The sequence below is a fragment of the Lipotes vexillifer genome, unplaced genomic scaffold (assembly GCF_000442215.2).
Source record: "Lipotes vexillifer unplaced genomic scaffold, Lipotes_vexillifer_v1.1 scaffold1215, whole genome shotgun sequence".
Lineage (NCBI taxonomy): Eukaryota > Metazoa > Chordata > Mammalia > Artiodactyla > Lipotidae > Lipotes > Lipotes vexillifer.
This window is the reverse complement of record NW_006790710.1, coordinates 1,101,503-1,111,193: the sequence shown is the minus strand read 5'-3', so window position 1 is coordinate 1,111,193 and position 9,691 is coordinate 1,101,503. Positions and strand designations below refer to the sequence as shown.

At 54.3% G+C, this 9,691-nt stretch overlaps 1 protein-coding gene across 1 annotated transcript in view; it reads right to left on the bottom strand.

The window, feature by feature from the left end:
* Nucleotides 1-307: 307 nt before the first annotated feature.
* The window catches only part of SH3BP4 (SH3 domain binding protein 4), an 18,933-nt gene continuing 9,549 nt past the window's right edge, over nt 308-9,691 (bottom strand). The window contains exons 3-4 of the mRNA XM_007463913.1: nt 1,872-2,060; nt 308-833 (exon numbers count right to left, since the gene is read on the bottom strand). Coding sequence (XP_007463975.1) covers nt 609-833; nt 1,872-2,060 — 414 coding nt within the window. The 3' untranslated portion in view covers nt 308-608. The remainder of the gene's footprint in view (nt 834-1,871; nt 2,061-9,691) is intronic.

Sequence of the window (9,691 nt, the reverse complement as noted above, 5' to 3'; positions counted from 1 at the left end):
TCCTATTTGATTTCTTTTCTTTTTTTTTTTGTTTTTTACAAGTACAGAGGCAAAAAGGTCCAACATCTGAACGAGTGTCTTTCCGTGCTAAGTGTTGAAATGCAAAGAGAATCCGGCAATCAGAAACGCCCCCATGACCCTTAAATACATATATACATCTAAAACATAATTTAAAAAGGTCTTTATAGAACATAAAAACCTCAACAGCATCTGCCCCTATGGAGTATTTTCTTTCTTTTTCTTTTTTTTTTTTTTACCTTTATGGTCCATTAAAAAATTAGATACCACCTTTCTCGTACGCTCCCCCCCATACTTTAAAAAAAAGTTATTTAAATTTAAATTTATACTTAACAAATAGAAAGCTATTTGATTGGCAACAACCTGCAGTAGAAATTCCCTCCAGGTCTCCCCCATGACAGAGGAGGCGGATGGAACATCGCGTGTGCTCGGTCCCGGGTGTGGATCCAGCCAGGAGGGACCCTGGGTCTGTCTGAGCTGACCTTCCCTCCCTCCCCAGCTCTACGTGCCCGCCTGGGCATTCGGGGCAGACAGAGGGCGCGCACCCTGGAGCAGCCCTCCGGGAGGGCGTCAAGAGGTCACAGACCCGTTCAAATCACGAGGTCGTCGTGGTCCACGGGACTGAAAGCGGCCGCTCGCAGGATGTCCAGGGAGTTGACCATGATCAGGGTCCCTGTGAGGTGTTTCCAGCGCTTGGTGATGGGGTTTTTCATCTTATCCAGGCCGGTGTGCAGCTCCTGGATGACATCTCGGTAGCTGTCCCCGACCTGGTGGCTCCAGGTGAGTAGAAAGTCGTACGCAGGCTTCCACATGGCCTGGGTAGTGGAGTTGTCCAAAACCAAAAGAGAGAGAAAAGGTTAGAGGACACTGAGAGACTGGGTCCTAGAGCCTCTCCTAGTACCAGTATCTCTGTTCATCACTCATACAACTTTTTTTTTTTTTTTTTTTGCAGTACGCGGGCCTCTCACTGTTGTGGCCTCTCCCGTTGCGGAGCACAGGCTCCGGACGCGCAGGCTCAGCGGCCATGTCTCACGGGCCCAGCCGCTCCGCGGCATGTGGGATCTTCCTGGACCGGGGCACGAACCCACGTCCCCCGCATCGGCAGGCGGACTCTCAACCACTGCGCCACCAGGGAAGCCCCACTGATGCTACTTTTTAAAGAGTGAAATGAACCCAAAGAAGCCGCCTCCGTCCCGGGCCAGCACATTTCAGAAGGAAGAACACACCTTGTGTGAGAGCAGGTGTATAGTACCAAGTAGTGACCGAACAAATAGAAAGGGTTTCTCTTTCCTTCCAACCTCCCGTAGCACTTTCCATTTATTTAGAAACTCATCACATCCATAAAGGATGCCCTTATTCTTGGGACTCCGGCTTGCGAGGTCTTGCAAGCCTGACTGTCTTTCCAGAAACTTAAAGGGACCACCACAAGACAAGTGAGCAAACAAAGACTCCCTGAGCAGGAACCCAACCAGCCTTGGCCGAAGCTGACAACATACCAGGTATGCATTTCACACCGTGCGGGGCAGAGCCCCAACCAGAACTGATCACGAAGGGCTCCGTCAAGCACCATCGGGCGGAAGGTAATTTAAGATGAGGATCAGGGACGGATGGGCAGCTCCGAGGATGCTGTTGCAAAGTCCCACGTGACGGGAGAGTGGCCTTGCCGCCGCCAGGGCCCGGGCTCACAACTAAGGGTCCCGGGAAGGATGAGACTCGCTCCCGCTCGGCGAGAGCCTGCTATGTGCCAAGCACCTGCCTTCACGTTTCACCTATGTTGTCCTCGTAAAAACGCTGTACAGTAGACATTGTCATCACTGCATTTTACAGGTGGAGGGAAGGGCAGCCCCACTCACCTCGCTGTCCACAACCCCATTCCTGTCCCGGTGAGGAGACTCGTATGCGTCCATCTGCTGCTTGGACACCTTGGCGAGCTTCTCGGCCAGCTCCCTCCAGCGCTGGGCCACCTCGACCGCCGTGGTCAGAAGCACGAAGTCCTGGATGAGTCTGACCACCAGGCCCTGGCAGTCCATCTTCAGTAAGGCCTAAGGAGGAAGGAGCAGGCATGAGGCAGGACACAGGGCAGGCTCTGGTTTCACGGGAAGCCTGCACCGCAGAGACCACGAGCCAGCAACCTCAGCGCTGCAAGGCCTGAGCGCCAGCACTGCCGGGACTCCCAGGTGCAGGAAAACCCACGATCTATGGGAGGTACTGGGTCCCCCGCCCACAAATTCTCGTCCTCCTGGAACCTCCCAACGTGACCGAATGTCAAAGCAGGGATCTTTGCAGATGTAAGTAGCTAACATGAGGCCCCACTGGACTAGGGTGGGTCCCTCATCCAATGACTGGTGTCCTCATAAAGAGAGAAACAGACATGCAGAGACGGACAGTAGTCCACGTAAAGATGGAGGCAGACATGGGGTGATGCAGCCACGTCACTGGAGCCACCAGGAGCTGGGAGAGGGGCACGGGCCAGACCCCCTCAGAGCCTCCAGGAGGAGCCTGCCCTGCCGACACCTCCAGACCTGTCACAGGATAAACCTCTGCGGCTCAGGGCCTCCCAGCTTGCGATACTTTGTCACGGCAGCCCCGGGACGCTGACAGGCAGGATGCGTGGGATGACAGCTGTTCATCTGTTCCCTCCCCGGCTGGGGCACCTGGAGAGGTGATGCCCTTTGCCCAGACTGCCAGCTCGGCACGGCCTGGGGCTCAGGGCAGGACAAGCTGATGTCAGTAGGTGGGGAGCCCCAGCGGGCAGAAGAGATGCAGGTGAGGGCTCAGATCCAGGCCTCTCAGGTTCTCGAGACACACGAAGGCCTCGCGTGGAGGGGAGGCTAACAGGACCATCAGGAAAGTCTCCAGAATTGATGGGACTGTTCCCTTGACAAAGCTGCGAGAGCCTTCTAGTGTCTCTAGGATGGGGATCACTAACTATGGAGGGACAGGGGCTCAGGAGGGAAACAAACGCCCGTCAGCCAGGAAGGAGGCAACGGGCAGAGCCTTGCCCAAGTCCCGGCTCGGCCCGAACAGCACAGGGCCACCTTGGACTCGATCCCCCATCCAGGAAAGGGGCTTGTCAGTCAGGTGGGCTTCCAACACAGGGCTCGACGTCCTGTGGGTTCTGTGAGGCCCCGGGCTGAAGGCTGTGTCACATTAGCGTTTCTGGCTCAAGGAAACAAAGCCACATCAGTAGAACAAACCCGCAGCCCTCCTGTCCGCACGCATCACCCCAAGCTACGAGCTACACGGACGGCTGCTGGGTGTCGGGCTGCGGGTCCGGTGAGAGCCGGTACAATGAGTGTGCAGCTTTGGGCGGTCAGGATGGAGCCCCAGGCAGGGGGAGAAGGCGCGGTGAGAGCCAGGCTCTCATCCGCGGAGCCTCTGCCGTCCAGCACATCCTCGGGCTACAGCCTGACACCTGCAGAAGCGACGGGGTCTGAGACCCCCTTGGGTCCTCGGACGTCGAGGATGCAACCAAAGAGATGCTGCTACCAGTCACCGGGCCCGGCCTTCTTTCCATCCCTCTATGCTCTGTCCAAGCACCTGACGTCACTTCAAGGCTCCGAAGAGAAAGTGTTAAAAACAGCAACTGACCAACCAGCAAGCCCCTCCCCAGCTGAGCCAAACACACCGCTCGCGCGCTCCCTTCAAACACTCCGTGAAGACGCAGGCGGCCTGGCATCTGTGCAGGATCAATCTGCGGGGCTGCTACTTGAAAGAACGCAGCTATTTTTGAGTATTCTCACCTACGTTTTATGTTTATTTGGGGGGAACTTAACAAATGAAGAAATGGTGACTTTTGGGGGGAGTCCCTGAATGCAGAGTCTGATGCCCCAGCATCTCAATCTTTGCCTTTAAAACATAAGATCAATCTGAGGCCGCCCTGGGTCCGAGGGGGCTATAAAGGTGGGAAGGCAGAAGGGAGCTTGAGGACCACGTGGTCCTTTTCTGATTTTTGTTTTTGATTTTAAATAAACTAACTTCACTGAGTATTTCCAGTGAGCCGGGTGCAGGGCGCATCTACCTCTCAGAACCCCCGTGAAGGGAAGCCAAGCTCACCGCAATTTGCAGGTAAAATCGGAGGGAAAGGGAGGGGCTCCCATACCTGGTGAGGGCCTCCAGGCAGCCTGTCCCCAGCTGCTACCCACCGTGTCGGTTGCACAGTGTCTGTTTTATAGACTCCGTAGAGGCTGGGTGGCTTGTCCAGGGTCCCACGGCTCGAGGGCACAGAAGTGGAGGCAGGTCCAGATTTCCTGGTGCTCGGGCCAATGGCCTTTCCAACTGTGCGGGCACCACGTGACATCAGGAACTGAGCACGAGGCGTCATCTCAACGATTTACAGATTTCAGAAAATGGTCTCTGAACTTTGGTATCTTCAAGTGAAATTGTTTGAAAAAACTTAAACGTTTACTAGATTTGTGCCGCAGAAGATGTGAAGAGTATACGGGGATGTGTTTATGGTTTGGGGGAGACGTGTGAGAAATTGGTAGAATTCTGGATTTAAATTCTTTTGCCTGAATAAAAAACAACAACAAGGTCCTACTTATAGCACAGGGAACTATATTCAATATCCTGTGATAACCCATAATAGAAAAGAATATGAAAAACAATGTATATGTATGCATAATGGAGCCCTTTTGCTGTACAGCAGAAATTAACACAACAATGTAATTCAACTCTACTTAAACAAAATAAATTAAAAAAAAAAAAAAAGTTAAAAAAAATTCTTTTGGCGTGGTGTGGTTTGAGCCCAGACACACAGGAGAGGCAGGGTGCCCTCCAGCCACGCCTGGTGTCCTGAGAAGGCGTCTGGCCAACCTCCCGTGACAATGGTCCCACCCAGGCTTCCTCACAGTGTCCCAGCAGTGTCTGTGTGCTCAGTTACCAGGCTCCGCAGGTGGCCTTGTTTTCCAGGTAACAGAACCCTTCAGAGTCACCTGCTTCTGATTCGGGTATCCCTGGCGGGGGCGATCAAAGCTGCTCTCTCCCAGGACACCGGGTGCAGGCACAAAGGTCCTGAGAAACTCAAACCCTCTCTCTGGCCCCGAGCGGTCACAGCTGGGGCAGAGCGCTGCCCACACCACCGCCAAGGGGTAGTTCATGCATTTTTTTTTTTTCTGAACGGCACATTTTGGGTGCCCACCAAGTCTCAGCAGTAGAAAATTTCTCAGTGGCAGGGATACGGTGCTGGAGCCTTTTCCCTGTAGCATCCTCTTTAATTTCTGCACACACACCAGTACACACAGGTGATACCAGAAATAAAGCACAAGGCTGGTTCCAGCTGGACCCTCACGAGCTGGAGTGACCCATGACTTAAGTCAGGGTGGCCAAGTCTGTTCCAAGGGCAAGACAGGACCTATTTTTGGCTTTGCGGGCATGGTGTCTCTGCCTCAGCCACTCGACTCTGCCAGTGGGGCGTGAGAACAGCACGACAACACTTGAACAAGTGGGCAGGGCTGCGTTCCAGTAAGATTTCATTTACAAAGGCAGGTGGCCCGCGGGCCAGTGTGTCAATCCCTGGTTGAAGTGACATTCTTATGAAAATACAACAAAACATCACTTTGCTGTATGTTCACTTCACCCCAGTCGTGCTCCCATTCCTGAGATGCTGAAACACCAGAAGGGCAGTCACCATGGCAACCCTGCTCCTCCCTGTAGTAGCAGCCTTGGGCTGTGGGACCACCTGGCAGGAAGTCCCCAGGAACCTCCCTAAGTGCACAGCAGGTAGTTAACTGTGTCCTCTTCTGGGGGATAAAGAGATTTTGCTCCTGATTCAGAGAATCCCTCCACACCATCCTATCCTCTCCAGCCCTAGCTCTCCCCGATGTCAACATCCCCCCTTATTTCCATTAGTTTTCAAGGTTCTCGGTGTTGATTTCACCCCGCACCTCACTCCTAAAGCAACCACCCACCTTGACTTATATCCTACAGTAACTTTCCCTTTTTCAGAGAAACTTCTCCGAGAGCCCAGAGCATCCATCCATCCATCCATCCTTCCTTCCTTCCTTCCTTCCCTCCCTCCCAGCCAGGAGGACACTGTGCCTCTCGTAATCCCCAAAGTCGGGAATAATCTCTTACACTGAAAGCGTGTTGTTGAACGAAAATACTTCCAGTTCAAGGAGAGCTGGGTTCCTCAGAGTTCTGTCTGCCACCCTCCACAAACACACACACACAGGCGCGCACACACACACACGAGATGGCCAATCACCCAAATCCATGCAGTTCTACAGCACGAGCCAAACCCTCCTCTCTACTCAGTGTCATTAAGTCCTGGTACAAACACATAGCAACGTCTTCTGCTTGGGCTTTCGACCACACTCAGAAAACCCTTCCCCAAACCCACAAAGTGTATGACACAACATTAATGCCCTAAAAACAGAGGAACGTACTCTGTCGTTTCTTGCCTTCATGAAACAAAACAAAAACTGACATCGAAACCCAAGGCTCAGAGACGTGAGGAGAGTGTATACACACCAGCAGGGCCATTCAGTCTGGTCGCTGCAGTGATAGCTCTTGACACCAGCAGGGCTGTTAAGGCATCCCCTGTCATTCTCAGGCCTTGCACGCCCCGAAGTGACACCCACTGCCACGCGCCAACGCTGGCTCCTCCTGTCTCTGGAGGGCTCCTACAGCTCGCAGAATGTTGTCATGGAACGAACAGGGACAAGCGTGCAGGGCCATGGGGCCGGGGGCCGGGACCCGGCTCGGAGCAGCGCTGGTAATGGTGAGACCAGGCACCACTGCCCTACCGGAGACCGAGGACCAGAGCACCTGCCCGGCTGGGGGGCCCGCAGGCTCCACGCAGACACAGAGAGCCGCCTGAACATGCTCTCCAGGCGTGTACAGAATGCAGAATATGGACAGCGCAGGGCAAACTCAGGGGACTGAGGAATATCCGCAGTGTCTACACTGCAGACCGCTAACACGGGCCGCCTCTGGGAGACGGGTCGGGCACTTCTGCTGCTGGCCCTCAGGACAGGCAGACAGCAACGCAAAAAGCAGCATCTGCTGTTTTCACAAATAGAAAAGTCAACGAGGATGATCTTCATTCTGGAAAAAAGCAAAACCTGGGGTGAGCCACGGCAGCGGGGCAGACCCCAGGACCCCAGGGGCTCTGACGGTCAGCACCGATGTGCACGTGGCCTGGGAACTGCCCCTCTCGGCCACGCCGCAACCCAGACCCACGGCCATCAGCCATCCAATCTCCACCTGCCAGGGCAGGATGGAAAAACACCCAGGGCTACTGCACAGGGCGCCCTCTTGCTAAGGTCGGCCAGGTCTGAAGGCAGATGTGGGTAAAAGCCAAGGGATCCAGGCACAAGCGTGTGAGGGGCTCCCTGCCTCACAGCACTTCCGTTTGACCTGTACTTTTCATCTCTGACCTCTGCTAAAAATGACCCGCCCACTCATTGCCTTAACAAGAGGAGAATCCAGGGGTGTGTGTGAAAATTAGATCCTCCACTGCCAGGTGTCCTGGTATTCTGAAAGAATGACACTCAGAGGGTGTGGGGGGGGAGGAGGGGGAGACTGGCTGTCACCTGAGTGGCTCTGAGACTAGAAAGCAGCAAGGAGCAACACACCTGGGTAGATCCCCAAGGAGCAGGACACACCTGGATCCCCAAGGAGCAGGGACACACCTGGATCCCCAAGGAGCAGGGACACACCTGGATCCCCAAGGAGCAGGGACACACCTAGATCCCCAAGGAGCAGGACACACCTGGATCCCCAAGGCGCAGGGACACACCTGGATCCACCTGGCTCCCCTTCACGTCCCCTAAACACTTAACACCCCCCTCCCCAATGCCCACAGAATAAAGCACAAGCATTATCCAGCCCCGGTGGCTGCGTGCCTCCCTCCCACCCCGCCATGTATCATCATCTTGATTCAACCCAGCCTCCGGCCTCTCCCAGCCTCTGGTTCTACCCCATCCCGTTCCTCTGCACCCTTGGCCCTTGCCCATACTGTACTTTCAACCCGACAGCTCCTCCCTGTTGGGTAGGATTCTGCACATCCCTCCCTGAGTCAGGGGGCATCTTTGCCTTTCCCTGGTCCACCCATGCCAAGGGGATCTTTTCTTCGGGGCCCATCACGAGTCTGTCTTGCACTCCTGTGGTTGTTCACTCGGCATCTCCTTCAGGGGAAGGCCCAGCACCCAGCATCAGCACTAAGCACACAGTAGGCACCCAAGAAATGTTGAATGAGTATGGAGTGCAAACACCTGCCCCTGGCTGGCCTCTTCCGAGCTCTGTTAGAAGCTGCAGCCATATACCCGCCACCAGTTCTCGCTGGCCTGTTTTTGACAACACAATTTGACTTCAAAAGCTCTTCAAATAGGTGGTGCCCATTCCAACCCACAAGTCCCCCCCAGCTAAGAGATCCCCAGAGGTTCATTCAATGACCTCTAATGCCTGGGGACTCTGGGAGCTCTGTCCACCCTGGTCACTCTCTTTGGGGTCAGCCCAGCATCATGCCTCCTCCCATTTTCATTATAGTCGGGGGTGGGGGGCATCATCGGTGTTGGATGGCTATCCTCTGTCACAGACATGCATGGCTTCTACTGGAGAGCTGGGCAGACCGGAGACAGAGGGGCATTTTCCACGGTGGTCACACCATGCGGGTGAGCAACGCAGCAGAGGCACAGTGGGAGGTCATACGGTTACGTAAGATGCCTCTGGACCAGCTCTGAGACTGAAAATATGCACTAAAACAACAGAAAGAGGGGATGGAACCAGAGAACAGAAACACGTCTGAGACTGCGTCCACATCAGATTCTTAGCCTGCATCCATCCATTCATTCACTCGTTCATTCACTCATCAACTATCTGGTTGTTTCCTATGTGCCAGCGTCCCTTCCCTCGTGGAGTTCATATCCAGTTAGGGTAATGACAAGAACCATGAATACAAGTAAACAAGACCATTTCAGATTCTAGAAAGCACCGTGAAGACAATGCTACAATAACACAGAGGGTCAGTGACCCAGAGACACAAGGTTGCTTTATCCAGGGTTGCAGGAAAGGTCTGACAAGAGGACATTTGAGCTGGAATCTGAAGGACGATAAAAAGCCACGACATGAAACTGGGGGAAGAGAATTCCAGGCAGAGGGAACGGCATGTGCAAAGGCCTGGGGCAGGGCAGCTGGGTGTGTCCAAGATACAGAGAAAAGGCCAGAGTGGCCGGTGTGCAGGGGCAGGTAGGGGCCCCCCGGGCTGTGATAGGCGGGGCTGGGTCTTACAGGGCCTGTGGGGCAGAGGAAGGGGCTGGACCTCATGCTGAGAGCAGTGGAGGGATGGACAACTCAGTTCTTGATTCTTTTTTCCTTCCCGTCTCCCCGCAAATTTACCATCCAAAACCTTCACCACTTCTGATTCGTTCAATCACTGCTTCCAAACCAAGGAGCCATGCTAAACAGAAAACTACCTTCAAAATGAGAGAGGTGGGGAAGAGGTGGTCTGGCTGCGACACGGCTGGAGCGGGGGCGGGTTAGATCAGTGGCTGAGGCCCCAGGAAGCCTGACTGCTCAGTGGTTTGTTACATCCCTGGAAATAAAACACCTGGTTTCCAGTGACTCCTGAGACACGCTGGGATAAATCAGCCTGTGGTTTCTAGAAGTCTGGCCAACCATTCAAATCTGCCAGCCCACAAGATGAAGAGATAGGAGAGGGGGTGCGGGGGTG